The sequence below is a fragment of the Filicampus tigris genome, chromosome 6 (assembly GCF_054856515.1).
Source record: "Filicampus tigris isolate MCC_2025a chromosome 6, RoL_Ftig_1.0, whole genome shotgun sequence".
NCBI classification, from domain to species: Eukaryota; Metazoa; Chordata; class Actinopteri; order Syngnathiformes; family Syngnathidae; genus Filicampus; species Filicampus tigris.
The window spans coordinates 9,381,252-9,403,544 of record NC_141222.1 but is presented as its reverse complement, the minus strand read 5'-3'; the positions used below and the strand labels follow the sequence as shown (position 1 = coordinate 9,403,544).

General features: G+C 40.8%; 1 protein-coding gene across 2 annotated transcripts; it reads right to left on the bottom strand.

The window, feature by feature from the left end:
- Positions 1-1,849: 1,849 nt before the first annotated feature.
- On the bottom strand, positions 1,850-7,729 carry fgf8b (fibroblast growth factor 8b). Of its 2 annotated transcripts, none has more exons than XM_086033929.1 (5): positions 7,222-7,729; positions 7,085-7,121; positions 6,355-6,535; positions 5,004-5,110; positions 1,850-2,589 (listed from the first exon to the last, which is right to left on the bottom strand). In XM_086033929.1, exons 1-5 carry the CDS (start codon positions 7,278-7,280, stop codon positions 2,299-2,301), a joined length of 675 nt encoding a protein of 224 aa, XP_085890055.1. In that variant the 5' UTR covers positions 7,281-7,729; the 3' UTR covers positions 1,850-2,298. The 2 variants fall into 2 exon arrangements, with proteins under 2 accessions (XP_085890055.1, XP_085890056.1); XM_086033930.1 differs by having other exon boundaries at positions 1,850-2,586.
- Positions 7,730-22,293: the final 14,564 nt, after the last annotated feature.

Sequence of the window (22,293 nt, the reverse complement as noted above, 5' to 3'; positions counted from 1 at the left end):
AGAAAGTGTACCAAACATAGTACGCGTGACTGGCTGCGGTGACCCCTGATGAGACAAGCTGAAAGTAATAACCATAAAAGCAACAAGTGTCATGGAAGGATTTGCCTTTATTTATTTATTTTTTTAGATAAAAAGCAACATTCCACATTTTTTAGATTATTGTTGGGGGACAAAAAAATTTCAACAAATAAAAGACATATAAAAATGCTAAAATAACAATATGTTCCAAGCCAAACCCCCTTTGAAACATTCGCTTATTATTAATGTTTTCAGCACAGCATGTTGGCTGTGTTCGTGGAGTAACTTGCTACAAGGCTTGCCGATGTTTTGGATCTTGTCACTGCATGGAGTTCAAGCAGGCACAGTGACAAAACAAAACAAAAAAACCATCCAATTATGAAGCCAATGTAGTGCTTTATTATGTCTGAGATAAAGTGTTTATCTTTGTTTTCTCCTCCAAAGGGAAATAGTACATAAATATGAGATGTTTCTGTTGGTGCAGCACGGTGTTCGACGGTGTAGGTTAGCACCTCCGCCTCACAGTGCGGTTGTGGGATCGAATCCGGTCTTCCTGTGTGGAGTTTGCATGTTCTCCCCGTGCCTGCGTGGGTTTTCTCCGGGTACTCCGGATTCCTCCCGCATTCCAAAAACATGCATGGTTGGTTGATCGGACACTCTAAATTGCCCCTAGGTGTGATTGTGAGTGTGAATGCTTGTTTGTCTCTGTGTGTCCTGCGATCGGCTGGCAACCAGTTCAGGGTGTATCCCGCCTACTGGCCGATGACAGCTGGGATAGGTTCCAGCGGTCCCCGCGACCCTTGTGAGGATAAGCGGTATCGATAATGGATGGATGTTTCAGTTGAGAATTCTATCCATAGACATTTAAACCCATTGGCTTCTCTAACTATTGTGTTTATTGTGCAACAGTAATCTAGCAATAATGACCCTTCTCAATTGTTAAGCACTTTTTTGCACGCCATGTGACGGATTGCTATTGGCAATCGCTTAACAGACATGGATGCTTATTGAATCTAATTCCGTTAGTGTCGCGAAGCTGTCCTCTTATAGTACACTACGAGCACACAGTTGTCATCAATTCCCTAGAAAACTTGAGGACATTCCAGTCTTCCAAGTTCAGAGTGCGCCCAAACAGGAGCAACCAAATTGAGCATCCAGCTCATGCATTGTGAGCGCATGCAGCTAGGTCCTTGTGTTCGGGGTCTTCTTCCTTCCCTGTCGTTTGGCCTCTGACGGTCATGCTCAACTGCTTCTGGGAAGAGGCTTCCCTTTTCTGCCTCCCTTTCACTCCCCAATGCCTCTTCCCAGCCATTCGCCCTCTTTCAGCCCATGCCACATTTCGCCACACAGGCCCTGATGTTTTTTTTTTTTCTGCACCCAGGCTGCCCTCCACCCCCTCCCTGTGTGACTGGCTTCTTTTTGATAACTGACCCCTCCTCGTGTTATTATTCGAACCCACTATTGTATAACATGCCCTTTTATATGAGCTTTCACAAAGGCCCATTTGATCAGAAGGTTACGGTGTGCGATCGTGAGAAATGCAACTACATGGTGGTAACCTTTGTTTGGGCCAAAATGGTGGGCTGACCTCATCGCTTTTAATGCGTAGCTCCAACCATTCAGGTCCAAGTCTCACTTGCTGAGCACATTCAACTCTGTGGCCTGTCACAGATATTGCCCCTCAGTTATCTGGGTCTCCAACTTGAAGGGGGGAGACAACGGTTTTTGGGGGGCGGCAAACGTTCATTCGATTCCAAAACACTCACGAGGGAAAAGCCAAGCCAAGGTGCTTTTGAGTGGATTCTTTAGTGGTTTTAATATACACTCTACAATAAATATCCATTTGATGTAATTTACATTTTTACAGTAAAAATATATTCATAGATGTTGAAAAATTCCAAAATTAGCGCCTCACGGAAATTAGATGTCAACTGAAACTCAGATGCTTTAACCACAACAGTAAAAACAGAGATAGCTGCCTTGTTTAGCTTCATTGTACTTTCAACATTCTTTACCACTGAACTTCGAACCAAGCAACCTCTTCCTATCAATTCAATTTCCCACTGATTTAATGAGAAAATTCATATCCAACATCTTCTCACTAAATTGGAAATCATGATCATATTAGACAGTCAATGTGTACAGAAAATCCAGAGGAAAGAATGACAGAGTCAGTCCACAAAATGAGAGATAAAGTGGCATTTGACTGTGTAAGGTGAAGTGTGGTTTTCCCCCTCTCATAGCGGTTTGTCCATGATGGTTTGTCCACATTGTCGGCCCTCAGCGGCCCACTGAGCGCTGCTGATGGGAATGTTTAGTCCGCTTGCTTAAAGGAAGAACGGAGAGCGGCAGGACATCAAATGGTCTTCTCTCACTCAGCAAGTGACCCCTAGGTAGCCGCTTCATGAAGTGGGCTTCTCTCTGGTGCTGCTTGGTCTTTGAGGCCTTCCTTGGACGACCATTGCGTGTGAACGCCATGTACCAGCCCTCGTATTTGGCGTTCTGGAGCGCTGTGTAGTTATTCTCCAGAACAATCTCGGTAAAGATACAATCTTTGCCACTTCCCTTCTTCTGAGAAAAAAGGAGAGAAGATGCATGATGCAGATGTAGTTTGGCACAGAAAATGGAAACACTTATTCCATCTTACAATGAAAATACTTAGTTTGAAGTTGTTAAATTAGGGGAAGTCAACCCAAACAGTTGGTTCAATAATATGTTCTATGCAGGCCCACTAGTTGGAACAGGGCATTCTGATAAATACTGTGTTTGTGGAATAAGTGCTATTAAAAAGCTTTAAATGCGGAAGTCAACCCAAACATTTTTTTTTTTCAAAAATATGTTCCCAGCAGGCCCGCTAGTTGAAACACGGCATTCTGATTAATTTTGTGTTTGTGAAATATAAGTAAAGCAGCAAAATGCTCTCGTTTTTAGCCATCTCCGGGGGCGGCCATTTTGTCTTCTGTCACAACGACCAATCACGGCTGACCTGTTTTCTGAATCTGAGCCATGATTGGTCATTGTGAGCAGTTTTGTTGTCATTTTTAGTCGACAGAAGACAAAATGGCAGCCCCCAGAGATAGCTAAAAACGAGTCAATTACCACTTATTCCACAAATGCAATATTTATCAGAATTCCCTGTTTGAACTAGTGGGCTTGCATAGAACATATTCTTGAAAAAATGTGTTTGTGTTGACCACCCCTTCAAGTAGCAAAATCCACCCATTTTTCGCCATCTCAGGGGGCGGCCATTTTGTCACTTCAGTTGACTGAAAATGACATCACAACTGCTCAGGGCTCAGGTAACAACCAATAATGGCTCAGCTTCAGAAAACCGGTGAGCTGTGATTGGTCGTTACCTGAGCACTGAGTAACTGTGATGTCATTTTCAGTCGACAGAAGTGACAAAATGGCCGCCCCCTGAGATGGCGAAAAATGGGTGGATTTTGCTGCTTAACTCATACCGTACGAACGCAATATCAAGCAGAATGCCCTGTTTCAACTAGTGGGCCTGCAAGAACATATTCTTGAAAAAAAAATGTTTGGGTTGACTTCCTATTCAAAACTTCAAGTGTCCCCCTTGCTATTTGTGTAATAAAGGGACAGAGCCCTGACATATATAGTCAAAATCCGCACATCATTTATGCCCCCCAAAAGCTTTAGAATTGCTTACAGATGCCACAAGATGCTGCCAAAGCACTACTTTTGTCTAAACAAAGCTCCTTAATTCATATTGACATTCATACCTTGGGACCAAGATGCCACAAGATGGCACCAAAGCAATACTTTAATTTTATAGCCGTGAATATGCGGGCGAACATTTATTGTGTATTTGAGGCAGATCCCGTAGTCTTGGTTTCTTTCTTTTTTTTATTTTTTTTTTTACTAGTAGGCTTATAGGCTACTCTAAATTTGATACACAGTAGTGATTGAAATGTGAATACATGAAGTTGTCTCCTAGTTGCTGTATTTGGAGTAAGACTGTCCAAATTCCGGTTTCTGTCTGATAGTTTCTTATTCAAAACAGCTCAGTGGGTGTGGCTGGAAGATGCACATTTTCCCTTCTGTCTCTCATAAATACCTCACTTATGATTGAGCCTTCCAAAATCTGCCTAGAAATAAGTGCTGGGCAAACCTTTGCACACGTGACGTGTTCCAAATGATATTTTGAATGCAAAAACAAAACAAAAAAATCTGTCACATTCCTTTCATTACGTGAAGATCAAGTTACAGCAACTTCGGAGCCCGTCTTCAAACTGACCTTAATTAACAACTCTCATCCAGCCAAACCAAGAGAGTTTGCCCTGCATACCAATTTTCAGCTAGAGCTTCAATAGCATTTTGCAGCTTGGGGTGGCGCATTCTCTTGCATGAGAATTATTTGAATGTATGGCTCTTTTTATACCATGATAGGAAATATTGAGTTTGAAACTAACTCAAGCCTGGACTCCCTATTATTCCCGACCAAAACGTCTCCGCATCATAGCCTTTGTTGATGTCACAGCCTTGTTGTAACAATGTGGCCTTCCGCCAATCTCCATCCATCTTTAGCAGTGATCCGTGAATAAAAAAAGTTGGAAAATAGTCTCGATGTATTCCTGAGGCCACTGCAAAAATGTCTCCTTTTGAGCAGTGGTTAGGTGTGGCTGAAATACAGCTTTCTGCATGACTGCACGTTTTGGGAAGACCCTGCATTGCATTGGGGTCTCCAGAGACACCAGCAGTTTCAAATACCTGCTTGCTGCTCATCAGTGGCTTTTTAACAGATGCTCTCTTAAAAGCTTACATTGGCATTACAGAAACTTTGCTCACCATGCCTTTATCGGAAGAAACCCATTCGCTGTCTGAGTCAGACGCAAATGATTTAACAGGACTAAGATTTTTTTGGATTGTCCATATGTTTGCATTCTTTTTTCAAGCCAATAAACCATGTCACACTTTTCATCACAAAGTGGCTTGCGCCACACCAGTTTTGTCATTTCATTTACCTTTCCAATCAGCTTCCCTCGCTTATTCATGCATATGTAGTATCCACTCTTCACCCCTCTGATCCGCACACGACTCCCAAATGAGTCTGTCTCCACCTCGAGCTTAGCTGCACATGGAAACACAAACCAAATAAGAAGAAGCAATAATATTGTGATGTTACAGTGACACCAATGACCTGTCGTCTTTTCTCTGAATGAGCTCTAAAAGAGCCGTGCAGGATGTCATGTGTCATGCCATTAAAGGGCAGTCAAGGAGACTTGAAAGCATCCTGCCCAATGAACCAGAATGACAAATATGGCATACATTCCCTCTTTTGGGATGATGTGGCAAAGTCAGTAAATGCTGTACTTTGATGCACTTCAAATGAGGGAGGAAGGAAAACGCCGCTGGCAGATTTGGGCCACTTAGAGTGACACCCACTTATAGGTGTTGTGGGTAGAGAAATCCAAAAGACAAAAGAATACACGACACAAGGAAATTATACACCGACTTCACTTGTTTGTATAAAAGGAGCTTACGGGAAAAACAACAAAATGTATCTAAAGAGCCTCCAAAAAACAGACATTCACTGGATGGAAGGAGGCTGTGGTGGAAAAACAACTTAACCCGCTTATTGTCAGGACTTTTGCAACGTACAATATTCCTTTCGACGAGAGTCTGCCTCCATGTTCTTCAAAGTAGACCACAAGCACATAAAATAACGTGTAAAAAAAATGACGAGCCTTAACTTCAAGTTTCTGTTGCAATCACTCATTGGTCCTCTTATGTCCAACTTTCTTCTAGAGGCAGCCAAAAACGACAATAATGGAAATGCTTTTCACCACATACAGTTTGCGCACTGCTGGATTTCAACCACCGTGTTTCTGAGATTCTGTTAAAATGGTGGATTTACTTTTAAAAGCCATAAAAGACTTTACACCATCATTCCAAGTGACTTTGAAAGGTCTGATATAATCAAACATAATACAACAGTTAATAATAGTGACAAAGGTCAATTTTGCAGGTATATTTTATTTCAAATATGATTGATGCAATTACACATATACTGACTAGCCACAGATACCTGCATAGGGGTGTCAAAAAATGGTGTTGTTTTTTTCCTCACAGTTTTAACATGATAACTTTTTTGCCTATCTCATGTTTAGCTGACGAAGCCAAAACCCATTAAATGAATAAATCGTTGACACTTTTAAACTCAGGTGTGCTTATACACAATTGAAAAAAAGCATGCCATGAATTTAAACTCTACATTCTGCGAGTGGAGTCGGGCAATTATTTGTAGTTCACTATGAATGTAGCTGTTCTAAGTTCTTTCCAATTTTGGACGCTTGTGTGCTTGTTGTGATTTACCGTGCGCCGCTCCGTCGTCTCCGTTAGCGTTGATCCTCTTGTTGGATAGCACCTGGACGTGTTTCCCGCTGGTCCGACTGTACAGTTGGTAGGTTCGAGTCAAGCGGCGGCTCATCCGGTCCGACAGCCGACTCTGCTCGGTGACATGGTGCTTGAAATTAGGAGGAGACTGCACTGTGTTCTGCAGGACAACAGTAAGCACACGCATTGATTTCATTGTTAACGTTCAGTAACTGCATGTGGACAACCATTGTAAATGGTTTTAAGCGATCAATTCTAATTATTATTATTATTATTATTATTATTATTATTATTACAAATTTATTTGTTTTATTTTTGACAGTGGCGTTTGCGTTTTTCTTTAAGGATTCATTCGGGGACCCTCGGGGATGACATTTCCCCTGTTCGTTATTTTCCTTTACCAGCAGTGATCTTTCACCCCCTTCTTGACTCCCCCACCGCCCTCAATACAGCCGTCCACATATGTTTTAACAATCACCTGTCAAAGTGGGATCTTGCCACTTTTCAAGATGTTTGAATTTTTGCCAATTGCCGTTGCACTCCTAATAAAATGTTTTCATTATTATCGCAAACCATTGCAGGCGTGTGCAGACGTGCAATGTTCGTAGCCTATATGGTGTCCACATACGTTATATAACCTGTTTAATTTTAGTGAGTTAGTCGCACTATTTGAATTATCAAGCGGTTATATTGAAGTGAAAAATGTTACCTGTGCGGAAAAGCAAAGCGCTGTGAACTGGAGTAACCTGTTGGGGAAAAAATGAAATTAAGTTAGCTGGCCTGGCCACCCTTAATTAAATACAATTTAAAGAAGAATTACATTTGTTCTTTTGTTCCTATACTTACAGATAACCTAACCTCGATGCTCTCAGCCTCATCTTGTAGTAATTCAAATATTGATTCATGAATACTCCGCTGATTCGCTGCTGGAAGGTCTCAAAAATTCAGTTCTCCCTGCTTCGGAATCCTTTCAGCTTCTAGCATTACTTGTTTGGTGGGAATTACTAGGTCCAAAACCCCTCGGTCCCTTGCAGGTGAGGGTCCGCAGCTCCATTTCATTCAAATCAGTAAAAATGTGGCAATCCAAAATGAAAGTCTGGTATAAGAGCTGCTGTTCAAATGACACCTGTGGTCAATCTTGTCTAAAAGTTGTAAAAAAGATTAAAAAAAAAAAAAAAGAAAGGTATCTTAATTCATATTGAAATCCTCGTCAATTTGCCGTGACAGTTCTGTCGCGTGAACGTTTACGCACGGGATTTTACGCACCAGAAACACGCACAGTAAAGATTAGAAGAAGTCAATCCACAACATCACTAAAATTCTTGGTATGTGTCTCCTTCAATAGGCTGTCTGTTGTTCAAATCATAAAGTCCAAATGTCCCTCTCGTGTCGCGCGTGTACCCTCTCCCGTCCACCAGCAGCATCTGCCTCCCTCCAACATTTAAATAGCTAAACTTGCGGGAAAGTCAACATCCTCGGCGAGAGCAGGCGGGGCCTTCAAGCTGGAGCACATTTGAAACCGAATACTTGTTTAAAATCTTTACATGCACCTATTTGCCGCAGGAGCGAGGTGAGAAGTGAACCACTGAGTTTATTTGCGGCTTCACATGCAACCACATGGCATGTATCATAAAAGTGCCCCTTTCTCAGACCACAAACCGCATTAACCATGTCAATGACAATCGAGTGTATCTTCATCCACGTACAAATCACATCGCGGTTGTTTTTCTATTATCACAAATGTCCACATGGAAAACTTTCCTGGCATGTACTTACGAACATCTCCAGTTACATTAACATATTCCCTGGCTGCAGGTTAGAGGTGCTTTGCCTGTCCCACAGGGCAGACCTCGATGTACTTTTTCATCCTACATATGTAAGTAATATGTATTCCATGTGAACACATGACACAAAGTGGTTTTCACATGACATATAGCTGCATGGATACAAATGAGCTCTCTCACAATGATTCCCTGCAGTTTATCACAATGCTAGTTTGATTTTCAGAAGTTTGTGCAGGGACTGCTGTGCTTTTCTTTTCTTTGTGCATCCAAACTGTGCAATTACACCGTACCTACCTGTTTTCTCAGCGATGACAAAGACATGCACAGAGGGCCTCCTGCAGAGGGATATAACCCTTGTGTGGGCTCTGTTGGAAGTTGGAACTCTGGATTTAATTATGTGAACTTGCACTTAGTATTTAAACAAGTTCTCAACTGAGGTGTGATTTCCACCAATTAAATATGTTTTGGGGATAATCCTTATAACCTTATCATTACATACTTCTCTGTTAATGTGCCAAATATTTATTGAACAACTTTTTTTGTGAATATCATAGACATAAATGTCTTGTTTTACAAAAACATACACTCTAAAAGCATTTGGGTTAAAAATAACACAATTTTGGGTCAAAAATGGACCAATCCACAAATTGGGTCAATTTGCCCCACGTTCTTGTGTTATTTTGTACAAACCAGCCCAGTTTTTGGGGTTGTTTTGTATAAAACTGCCAATTTTTGCGGTTGTTTTTGCAGAAAACAACCCAGAAAGTTGGGTCAAATTGATTCAAGTAGTGGTCCCTTCCTTTTTTGACCCCAAATTGTGTAATTTTTAACCCAACTGTTTTTAGAGTGTATTGTCACTGTCCTGTGAAAAACACATATGTCCAATTTTGTCATTTAAAAAAAAAAATCACGTTAAAGCGATGTCTATAATGTGGAAACCACATTAACGAAAAAAAGAAAAAGAAAAAAAAAGACATCATTGTTTTTCACAGGACAGCAACGATATGAATAAAGTAAATAATGTGCATAATCACTATAGGAGACACTGAACACAGAATGATCTAAAGACACTGTCCACATCACACCTGCATATCTTTATCGGAAGTCTTTATATTCGCTTCAGAAATCAAAAGCTTACCGACTAAATGAGCCATAGCACACTGTATGACCTCTGCTTTTGCTTCATAAATGCAGCCCCATTTTCCACGCACACTCCCCCACCACACACACACACACACACCCACCCACACACACACACACAAAACAGCTGTGTAAGAGTTAAATCTAAAATATATATATTAAAATGTGAGTTTAAGCTGTCATATAGTCGTAAATCAGTCATTCTAACCAAAGCAGGGGGTTTAGGGGGTGAAAATGGACCTGCCTCATTAGTTCCAGTGGGATGCTGGAACAATGGATTTTGACACCTGGAACAATTCAGCACCTTGTTCAGCTTTGTGCTGACCCCCCTCAAGCAATCCAGCCCCATGCTTGATAACTCACCATAACATCAAGTTAGTTTATGCACCAGTTATTACAAAAAAAGTTAAATCCTCTTGTTAAAATATATGACTTTTCCACATTAAAATTTGCAATCAGTGAAGCTTAAAAATGTGCCCGAGCTCCCAACCCTGATCTCAATGTCAGCATGTTTTGTCTTTCTTTTAGATTGACTAAGTAACCAGAAACATTTCGATTTTGTCCAAAAATAGAGATTTACTACAATTTTGAGATTATTGCTCAATCTATATTCTTTGTCACACAATTCTTGTTTACTGTAAACTCCAACGTGTTTGTCTCTGATCGAGATTCTAAAAAGCTGATGAGTACACTTGGAGTTTCATCTTTTTTACAACTTCACTACAAGATAATGATAGTAAAATGTGCAGTTCTTTAATAAATTGTATGTACATTCTGAGAAATGTGTTAAACAAGCCACAATGCTTAAAGAAAGAACACAATTTTTGACTATATGCTGATTATTACGTCAAAGGACATGATTTCAAATCTGTGATAACATGCAAGTGTGCCCTCATGGGACTGTGAGCATCAGAGCATGACATCATTGTCACACTAATGAGTTCAACTGTGATGTCCAATATTTGGGAACCGATGCACGTTTGAAAGCCTGACCGATCCAACGCATGAGCTTTTTTTGAGTTTTTTTAAAAGATGCATTTTATCTATTAAAACTCACATTCCTGCTCAGCCTCAGTTAGAGAGTTAATTGAATACCAATAAACAGTACAACCTCAGACGCTTTAACCTTTGAATGTTAAAGGGTCTGTATCATGCTATTTTAAGCTTTCCACAATTAACTATAGGCATAGATATGATCATATATTACCAGAGATGGACACTTTACCCTATTTTGCCGGTCTGTCCTCCGTCTGCGGCCTGGGCCCCCTTCCGTCATCGTCCCTCCTTCCTTATTCATAAAAAGAATCGTCCTCCGTCCCCGTCCGTCGTCATCCTTTTAAAGCGATTCCGTCCTTATATTTCGTCATTCCACATTCCAAAAACATGCATGGTAAGTTGATTGGTCACTCTAAATTGCCCCTAGGTGTGATTGTGAGTGCGGTTGTTTGTTTGTCTCTGTGTGCCCTGCGATTGGCTGGCAACCAATTCAGGGTGTCTCCCGCCTACTGCCCGAAGACTGCTGGGATAGGCTCCAGCACGCCCGCGACCCTTGTGAGGACAAGCGGTATAGATAATGGATGGATGGATGTTTAAGTGTCAACCAAGATAGCAGTTAGCTGTCAACACAACCACCGTTGGTCACCAAACTGACTGGCGATGTGTCACCTTTTATTGACTGATCCTCCAACCTCTGTCACCAAAATCGACGTCCGTCCGGGACGGATGAACAGACCGCTTCGTCCCTGGGATGGAATGCCCATCTCTGTATATTACCTTTGACACAATAGCGGTCTAATTTCTTACGAAATGTGAATTATTTTGGTGGTTATTTTTCCAACCCGGATGTAAGACACCTGGCTCACTAAAACCCCGCCTCTCCATGTGTGGCTGTTCTGCTCCTTTCATGACATTGTCCTAAAGCGGGCAGCAGCCACGGACATAGCCTATATATGAATTCATATAACGTCCACGGCTGCTGTGCGCACCTCCCACCAAACAGTAACTAGTAATAAAGTCACCGGGGAGGCCGGCGCCACGGCCCGGTAGGCCGCTCATAGTGCCTCTTTCTCAGATACGATTGTTGGGCGTCCTGCTGGCTGCTCGAGAAAGTGGGCGTGTGTTTGGTCTGCACGGACAGTACGGGGCTGTCTTCCTCAGTCTTATACTGAATCTTATATATATAAGATTGAGGACCCACTCGTTTTCATGGATTGGACGGAGCTGGCGCTTAGAGAGCAGGAATGAGCAGGAATGTTCACAGATGGGTGAATGGAGGAACACACCACTTTGGGGGTGTTTTTGGTGAGGAATTTGCATTTTAACATGGCTAAAAGATTTAAAAAGTTGATTTTGCATGATGCAGGCCCTTTAAAATGTTACTTAGATATATAATGGTATTATGACAGAGACCCCGCTGATAGTGTAGTGGTACACACGCCCGAGTTGTGTGCGGGCAGCGTGGGATCGATTCCCGCTCAGTGACGGTGTCTGTGTGTGCCCTGCGACTGGCTGGCGACCAGTTCGGGGTGTAGTCTGCCTTCGCCCATTGACGGCTGGGATAGGCTCCAGCAACTCCCCGCGACCCTGTATAGGATAAGCGGTTTGGAAGATGACATGACATGACATGACAGAGACCCCAAATCAGATTCTCTCTATGTCCATATTGTCAATGGTAAAATTGTTTGGGAGATCCAATAGTGTCCCAAGATAAATTACGTTCAATCTCAGAGAGTGGTCTGTCTGTCTGTCTGTTTGTCTATCTATCTATCTATCTATCTATCTATCTATCTATCTATCTATCTATCTATCTATCTATCTATCTATCTATCTATCTATCTATCTATCTATCTATCTATCTATCTATCTATCTATCTATCTATCTATCTATCTATCTATCTATCTATACACACACTGTAGGTCTGTGAGTACTGAACAATGATCTTTAATTAGGTGGTTTTAATGAAGCAACATAAAAATGAATAATAAAATACGTAAATGGAACATGTCAACACCATCAGACTGCCAAATAACGTACGCACAGTATATAAAACCATATCAAACTAGAACGGCAGTTACTGTAGTAGAATGTACGCGGACTGAAATGATATATTTTCTAGTCAGTAAATAATTGGATTATAATTAGCCATGGACAGTATTTTATACAGGATATACTTGAATTCAAGTAAAATGACAACTTCTAAAAACGACTTTAAAAAGTATCTCAAACAATTATTCAATTACACAAAATGTAATGTTACTTTCTAGCTGTAGTTTGTATCATACTGTGTATCCAGTGAGTATTTAGTTTTCAAAAGGGGGGGGGGGGGGGTGGAAGAAAAAAATCGGATGCAATACAGTTGCAAATCCAAACCACAAAATCAAAATTATTCTCGTTGCCTTAACAAATATTTTGCTGTAGCTCTTGTATTAAAATCTCTTTCCTGTAGTGCATTTGTACCTAATGAAGTGTCCAGTGAGTGTATAAATATATTTGACATACCTAACTGACTGCTGTCTGCTGGGATTCCCTAAAAACCTTCAGCTTCAAGGCCTTCAGCAAAGTTGAAACATATCCAAGTTTTGCCACAGATCCCCATTCTTTTCTCGTAGTCTTCCCAATGCTGCTTTTCTCATTTGGATCACGTCACTAACGAATACAAGGTACTGTATCAGTGAGTGAGGACAAAGACAGAGATCATTGGGAGCTGAGAAAAAGGAGAGAAACATTTTGGCAAAGATGCACTGCACTTATTCTCCGGGGATGACTGACTGAATGTCTGAGACTGCACTTGAGCAGACTACCATTAAGTGAGAGGTATCATTCCCCTCGCTAATGTGAGACATAAAAATACACACTCTTAAATGAGGCCAGTGGAAAGGTAGACACAATAGATGAAAAGAGAAAAACAGTCCGTTTTTTCATATGGAGAATTTGTCCAGTTCAAAAAAAAAGCACACCACTAAATATTGTGTAATAAAATAAATAATCAAATGACTGCTTGAGCTTCCTTCTTCCATACAGATGTACAGCAATCCCCAAATAAATATAAATAAAAGGAATGCCAAAAGCTCACATATGATATTAATTGACAAAAACAAACAACATTTTTGTTATTTATGATTATAGTTTGTTTTCCTTAGGCTTTTTTCTTTTTTTTGGGCACGGATGCTTTCCCAGCACTCTAATCAGTTTGTTGGCAGGTGCTTTTAACACAATGCGGTGGCAAAAGTGCCCGAAAAAAATCTTCACAAAAAAAGGGAACTCAAGTCAGTGTTTGTGTGTCCATATGATGTTGGAAGCACTCATTTTTGAGTAGAGATAAGAGCTTGAATTAATTTCTAGCTTGATTAAATCACTTTATGAGAAGTGATTAAGGGAGGCCAATTTTACCCCAACTCAAAAGTGTTTGGATATCGACTGAGTCTTAAACTGTCTTTTGAAACCTGTCATGACGTTTTCTTTGAGCGGCTCGTTTTTTTGCTAAGTCTTTTGCTAGGTTTCATTTTACTACAATATAAAGTATTTTAGCATCAGATTGTTTAAATGCAAAAATGGAGTCCTAAGAAGAGTCAATTGTCACCAGGATGTTGTTAAAATGAATTTGAATATCAATGCTTCAAGGCACTGTCGTGTCGATTCCATTTACTCCAAAGTAAATCCATTCACTGATTGAATAATATGGAATTTATCCAAGGTTTTTGAGGAAAAATAGAGAGTGACCAACCCCAATGACAGTTACGTCCGCTCATTTTCAGTGCCGCTTCTTCTGTTCAGGGTCACGAGCGGGGGTGGGAGTCGATCCCAGATGACTTTTGGCGAGAGACCAACTACACACTGGACTAGTCGCCAGTCAATCACAGGGAATTGTCAATGGGGCATTGAGTGAGAATCAATTTCCCGCCAGCTGCAAGTCAGCTTTGAACCACTACATTGCTAATGGCCCGCACAATGACTGTTAAGAATGGTATAACATTGCTTCATAAAACACTGAATGTACACTCAATGGAGGTTTTTACAGTATGATGGCCATTGGAAGTATATTCTAAATTTCAGCAAATGTAAGGTCCACCTGCAATCCACCAATGCCACGATCGTGCATTCAAAGTTTGACTAAAAATTTCAGATAAAAATATTTCTCTAACTTCGCACAAAATGTAGAGTTTTAATAGCAGTCGTGCATGACATAATGCAAACTGTCTGCTCAACTGTTGTCAACCTGGGACCCGCATTTTCCTATTGTGACTAAGGCACCATCCATTTCTACACAAGTTAAGAACAATCGAGAAAATGTACAGTTTGTTCAAAAATAGCCCGTGAAAGGTCATTTATATCATTTTTTTTTCAAATTATGCATCCTTGCATGTTCACTTTATCAAGAAACTCAGGATGAACACAATAACTGCGTGTACAAAATTGAATGTATTAAATCTAGATAGCACAAATGCAGCAAATACAGCCACAACATTTCACTTACCGGTATATGATGGCACTGATCTCTTTTTAGGAAATAGTATACAACTAGGTGCAACCATAACAGTAAAACACCATTATCTGTTATTGTTTGATGCTGTTTCAATGCCCCTTGAAAATGTGTTTTCATGGTGCTATTTATTTATTTAGTTAAACATCTGAACGGATATCAAAATGAGTATGTTAAAGTGCTCAAGGCAATTTGTTAGCCAGGATGTCAGTAGCAAGAGGCTGAATTTTAATGTGTTTGTTTACGGTGGAGCCTTGTGTCTATAGAGTGCTAATACTGTCTCTTATGTGCATGTGGAAACTTGCATGCTACAGAGGCAAACTGAATGGAAATAAATTGAACATAATATGTAACATGTAACTCCATGTAACAATGTGTCTGTCAACATAATCTTATTAAAAACGGCAAGTCCAACCTGGGATGCGCGTTAGATATTTCACTGCTCCTCATTTTACAACGGATGTAGCCCGAATTTTGGGGTAAGTCAGAACATGCTGTGTAGTCTATCATTAATTTACACTAACTTTTGGGTCTACCAGTTGAGAATCCACAAGTGACCGAGAGATGGGCTTAGTCACCAAACACACGGCACAGTAAAATCGCCTAGAAATGTTTCAGAAGAAAAAATATTCGCAAGTCGTTATGTCTGATTTAATACATTTTCAGCGACCCTCGTGAGGAAAAGCGGTTCAGATAATGGATGGATGGGTGGATGTTATTTTTGTAAGTTTCAGTTAATTTTCTCTTTTTTAACGGAAGGGTAATTAATAACTTAGATGGGCTAAGTTATTAAGTTATAGTGTGTAGATTACTTGTCATCAAAGTTGGGGTTCTGGTCACATTTTATCCATCCATTATCGATACCGCTTCTCCTCACAAGGGTCGCAGGGCGTGCTGGAGCCTATCCCAGCTGTCTTCGGGCAGTAGGCGGGGACACCCTGAATTGGTTGCCAGCCAATCGCAGGGCACACAGAGACAAACAGCCGCACTCACAATCACACCTAGGGGCAATTTATAGAGTCCAATCAACTTACCATGCATGTTTTTGGAATGTGGGAGGAAACCGGAGTACCCGGAGAAAACCCACGCAGGCACGGGGAGAACATGCAAACTCCACACAGGGAGGCCGGAGCCGGGATCGAACCCACGACCTCTGAACTGTGAGGCGGACGTGCTAACCAGTCGAACACCGTGCCGCCCGTCACATTTTATGATTTTTAGAATTTTTCGACTTGTATATCAGTTAAGAATGTTACTATTGCCCTACTTGCTATCAAAAAATGTAGATAGAGTTGGGTATAGCCTCTACAATTGGCTAGGCCTGCTTGCCATGAAGTAGGAAAATAGTTTGGGGACTGGAAAAGGATTGCGCTGAATGACAACACCAGCGACAACCGCAACAGGTTGCTTCAGGCCAGCGTCACCTCTTTTTTATTGAGAAATTGGATTTCTTTTGTGACCATATGGAATAAAACTATCCATCAATTTTTTCATTGTATGTACCTATGGAAACTAGGCAATTTAAGTGAACCAGAAGCGTTCCTGTCCAAGTTTCATTATGTTAAGTTTCATGGTCATATCAAAAATAATCGGACTAAAGAGGGTGGGTGTTGGGTGTTTTATTTGAGGTATGTATCATATCAACACAGATTTAATTTATCATGCATTAGCTGTGTCAAGGGGGATTTTTACGTTCGATAATTCAATTGGATGGCGGGCATATCAAAATGCACACTGCTTCTTGCTTAAAGTCAGCTAGAATAGGCTCCAGCTTCCTCGCGACCCTAATCAGGACACGTACGATAGAAACTGTAAAGGATTGTCAGGCCTTCCACAGCTGCAACGCCCTACATATATACAATGTCCACATATTATAATATAATCTGTCACGATGCGATCCCAAACGGAGCAGTGAATTCCAGCACCAGCCGTGTTTTGCAATAAAGACTCCCCAAGAGTCCACTCCACCACTTGATGTCGGCAAAGATTCTGCTTGTTATTATTTTAATGGAGAGAGAGTAACTAGAGACCCGTCGAGAATTTATGTATCCAGACGTTGAGTCTTACTTGTCTTGTGTGAATATATTCTTCGATGATGCCGATGAAAACAAAGGGAGGAAATGTGCGCATGCTGCATGAAGTGCTGCTGGAAGTGAGGCCGAAAGCTGCAAAGTTGTTGTTGGCTATGTCCAAAATGTTCCTCTGACCCATCATGTTGACATTTCCTTCTATATTTTGCCCCATAACCTCCATCATGCACAGGCCTTGATTTACTATCTTGTAAACACATAGGAAGTAGCATTGAAAACGCTTTAACAAAGTCAATAAAAGCAGACATCATTCCTGGTATTGGGGGTGGCGAGGAGGCGGGAGGTCTGGGCTGGCTGAGAGCAGGTATCCAGCCCTCCCTCACTTTTTTCCCCTTCACTCCATCTCCACATTTTCTCATCTATACCCTTTCTTCCATCATTCTCTCTTAACTTTCTCTTCATCCATCTGTTTTAACAGTGTCCTTGTTTTCATTCTCACCCTCTATATTCCATAGTCCCCGCTCTCCTTTTTGGTTCCCTCTCCCATTCCCTGGCTGCTTTTTTTTTTTTTTTTTTCTTCATGCGGTGGGCAGTGGACAGCCAAAAGCAATGGCTTTAGCAGACCTACCTGCAGGGCTGCTTATGGCAGCTCTTTCATCTGGGCTCTGGAGAAAGAAGCCCCTGGCCCGCAAACAGCTGTGCAGACCTGGGAGTGAAAGGACCATGAAAAAGCACAGAAGAAAAAAAAAAAAAGGAGAAAATTCAGTGGCCCTTTGGGAATCAAACCTCCCTGTGCTTTTCAGTCATCTCTACCTTCATCATTCTCTGGATCTTTATCTTTACATGTTTTGTTGTTACACTAGCTTTCGGCTCCTGTGGTTTTTCTTTTTTTCTTTTTTTTTTGCAACATTATCAATCTATCATTGCCCTCTCCTCTGAAGGCTTGCAGGAGTATGTGCCCCTTTTCCCAGCTTGAAGGACATAGACTCATCTTTTAGGAGTTTTCTTGGTACTGGATCAGCACATCACATTCAAAGGAGCCATACAGTATGATGCATGTTTTCACAATCTACAACAGTTACCAAGGTGCCTTAATATCATGTCTGTGGCAAGTTTTTACCAAAACAGCCCAAGAATCAAGAATTATAGCAGCTTTATACAGACAATTTTTTTGTCTTGCTGAAATTGCAAGTGAGCCAGCCCACACGTGGATTTCATTATAATTACGATTAGGGCAGCCAGGATTGACTGCTCTTGAAGCCCTGAAATTAAAAGCGACAGTGTACAGTGAATTCAAACGCAGGCCGCTACAAGACAGCTCGGTTTCTATTTTTCCATTGAATGACACTTGTCAATTACTGTATATGGAGCAGCCGACACATAACCAAACACAAATACCCCGTCCTCGCCCCGTCTTCATTAAATCTTCACCAAGCAATCATGTATGTGCCACTTATCAGAAGCAAATGCTGTTAGCCAACTCTAACCTGGACAGCAAACAAAAATCATTGCAGCTCTAATTACCTTTTGTTTTTGACTTAGTGTTTCAGGCAGTGCGGTCAGATGGCCAGACATCAGGTCACTTGAAAGTGGCTCTGGAGCTTCACTCAGCCTAGCCTATGGGCAGAAAAAACGAAAAAAGTATTTTTTGCCAACACTAAGTCAAAAATCCATTTACATATAAAATATATGGTGACAAATGGTGACTGACAAAATATTTTCGACCATGAGCACAATCATTTAATACACTTGTGCGTAGTCCCATAAACTGGTCTAGCATAGAAATCACAGCATTTTTGGTCTGATTTTTTTTTTTTTTTATAACTAGGCCACTAGAATAAAGATTGTTTTGACATTGTTGTATGCAATAGCTGAAAGCGATTCCCTTTTTCATCTGAGATTGTTGTTGGATCAACCTACCATGAATTGTGACGAATACAGGCAGTGTGGTGTCAGATCACTGGTTAACCACCTGACATTTGTTGTCCTCCAGCTCCTTTCGTCACAAGAGCTTAGCCAATCTCTGAATGTGAGAATTGGCAGCATGTCCCAGCGAGGTGTTGAGCTATCTTGTAGCTTAACGTGTGTGCAAGCAGGCTACATTCCACACTGGGTCTACAGTAAGCAGATGAGGCCCGCATGTGGGCCTGGCGCAACCCGCGGTGGTCCTCACACACTGATGTAATCACACGAACTTGTATCTTTCAATAACATTTGAACTCCTGGGTGCGGTGTGCAAAGCGTTGCACGTGTAAAATAATAACAGCTGCACATTTTATATCTTAGTTTATGAGAGTGGTGAGACCCAAGCAAGTCACATAATAATTGTGTGATGTTTTTTGGGATTGGGTATTGTGATTATTTACAATCAATGTCATTTGAAAAATGATGAAGTTTGCCTAATTAAATATATTACAATAAAAAGGGAGTACACAAAAGCAAAACTGTGTTCAATGTGCATAGAAATCAGTGTTAACCTTCACAAATCCGATGGAGGTTTATACATATATATATATATATATATATATATATATATATATATATATATATATATATATAGAGAGAGAGAGAGAGAGAGAGAGAGAGAGAGAGAGAGAGAGAGAGAGAGAGAGAGAAGTAGACAATTAAGACAATGCAAATAAATAAATAAATAAATAAATACCAAATGAACTCTATTTTGTCCAGAAGCATTATTGGTGTAAATAAAATCCGACAGTTGCTCTTTGTGGTATCAAGCAGACCATGCTGCAGTGGAATCCCAGAATTAATTCTTTGCATTGGCATTCATTAATGGTGTTCAAAACTTCTGTGATTGGTTGGGGACCAGTCCAGGCTGTACCCCTCTTGCTCAAAGTCAGCTGGGATAGACTCCAGCATGTCCATGATCTTAATGAGGCAGAAGATGATGAATGAATGTAATCTTGTCCTACTTCTGTATCATTTGTAAATGGTAAAAGCCAATTGGGGAATTGATACAATATTTAAAACCTGACAAATTGAATTAAAAGCTCAAAACAGCAAATTTAAATAATAAACAACTACATTGCTGTGAGGGAACTGGCAGAATTGGAATACAATTATGACTGTCAACACACCCATGGCAGCGTGAGAGCCAAACTGTAGCAGGACTATATTTCAGGCTCACCTTCTTCGAAAAGAAAGAAGAGGACCTGCAGTTTTGGAGCCAAACGTAATGTCCCATATGCATCATCACCATCAGTCTACACTGTGGTGAGATCACTGTCCTACTTTAAGATTCCTCACAGTCCTCCATGAGGTGTGGTTCAATAAAAATAAATAAATAAATAAATAAAATGGAGACATTTCTTAGAAGCTGCACAATCCCAGTAGCAGCAATCTAAATTGCTCATTTGCTTCTAAATTGTTAACTTTAAAGTTTTCAAATCCTCTGGCACCTGTGGAGCCACACGGTGTCGCTTGTATCAGTCGACAGTGTAGGTTTGTGTTGGATGGTGTTCTAGTCAAACCAAGTCAAGTCAAATTTATTTATGTAGCTCTTAATCACAGAAAAGTCTCAAAGGGCTTCACATATGCACCAGATCATATACACGACATCCCCTGATTTTAGCCCCCAGGAGGGCAGGGAAAAACTAAAAAAAAAACATCCAGGAAAAGTGAGAAACCTTGAGAAGGGACCACAGATGGGGGAATCCCCCTTCCAGGATGATCAGGCTGCAATGGATGCCGAGTGGGCAACATTGAACACACATTATAGTACTATACAGTGTTTGTTAAAGTGATGTGAAAGTTAATCAAATGAAGTGCTGCAGGAAGATGACATCGATAAAGTGAGCAGGGGCCCAATGGTCGTCAATGTAGAAATCTCCATAACAGCGCCTCCGAGGATGTGGTCAGCCTCCAATCTTGTAGCAGTCAGTTGCTGTTGGATCGAAACAGCAACCTCCAATTCGGTCGTCATCACCTAGTTCTCAAGCCTGGGAAAAGTAGGCAGAAAAAGAATAGAAGCGGCAGTAAATAGGCCAAAACAAACAGTTCAACAAAATGCAGAATCGTACAAATAAGTCTTAAGTCGTGTTTTAAACATTTCTACTGAGGTAGTGCCTCTAATATCCGCGGGTAGGGCATTCCAAAGCATCGGTGCCCGAATAGTAAACGCTCTAGAGCCTACACTTATTTTTGGCTCTCAGATCACTAAAAGGCCGGCATTTTGTGACCAAAGGTTTCAAATTGGAACATATGGTATCACTAAGTCGACGAGATAGGAAGGTGCTAAGCCATGCAGTATTTTGTAGGTAAATAGCAAAACCCACAAATCGCATCTCAAGTGGTCCAATGCAAATTGGCTAAAATCGGAGTTATATTATCGAACTCTCTCGTCCTTGTCAAGAGTCTTGCTGCGGCATTTTGGACTAATTGCAGACTTTTAAAACTAGACATGGGAAGACCAGAGAGCAAAACGTGACAATAATCGAGGCGAGACGTAACAAATGCATGGATTTAAATTTCTGCATCAATATTCGACAGAATTGGACGAATGTTAGCAATATTACGGAGATGGAAAAACCAGCAGACATTCCAACAGCTTATTCCCCTTGCATTAACTGCTTAAGTAGTTGACTCACAATTCCGTCATGACATTTTTCCAAGTTTTGAACATCTCAGTTGCACAATTTTGCACACCTCACTAATATTATTACCATATTTGTTGATGTAGCTTCATTAGTTACTCTTATTTATATAATTGTTGCTGATCCGCATTATCACATTACTGGACGCATTAAGTGCTTGAGAATGCTCTGCACGGTTTGCATAATTGTCGTTGTAACATTACCACACTTCTAGTCAGGGTCACCTGTGTATCCTTTGCGCGATGGTCATTGCATCTATCAGTATTACTGCACTGCGGGTACACTTGCATACATTGCTCAGTGACTGTCTGTACCAAAGTGTGTCCTAAATGTATATTTTGTTCTAGTGGCTTATTTGCTGTTGAGTAGCTTGAGCTATCAGTGACAAATTCCTTGTGTGTTTTTAACACACAATAAAGAGGATTCTGATATTTTGTTTGGTCCTAAATAGTTCATTAGCTGTTTAACTATGCTAGCTACTAAGATGCAGTAAAGTTTAATGTAACACACACGTGGATACACATTCACACCTTCTCATTTTTGTCTTTCCATCCTCCTCTTATTGTTTAATTTTTGCACGCCTTTGGCGCTTGTAGTGTTTGGTTAGCCTGCAGTTGTGTCATTGACAGTTGGCAATGTCAGATTTCTCTTTGGACCACCTTCAGCTCAGGGTCCTCGGCCATTGCCTGGCTTGCCTGCCCCTTTCAACGCCTCTGAATGTATAATGAGTTTATAAAAAAGTTTGAGGTTGACATATTCACACTTACTCCTTATTCTCACCTTTTCTCACCTTTTTGGAGAAGTTGGCAATATATAAAAAGCTCACGGTATTGTAAAAAAAAGCTTGCATTAAAAAAAAAAACATCACAATATT

Excerpts from the sequence above, each read along its gene's own strand:
- fgf8b (XM_086033929.1), bottom strand. The coding sequence starts at position 7,280 with ATGAATCAATATTTGAATTACTACAAGATGAGGCTGAGAGCATCGAGG. Across the intron at positions 7,122-7,221 it reads GCATCGAGGTTAGGTTATCT|GTTACTCCAGTTCACAGCGC; the intron begins GTAAGTATAGGA and ends TTTCCCCAACAG. Across the intron at positions 6,536-7,084 it reads CGCTTTGCTTTTCCGCACAG|AACACAGTGCAGTCTCCTCC; the intron begins GTAACATTTTTC and ends GTTGTCCTGCAG.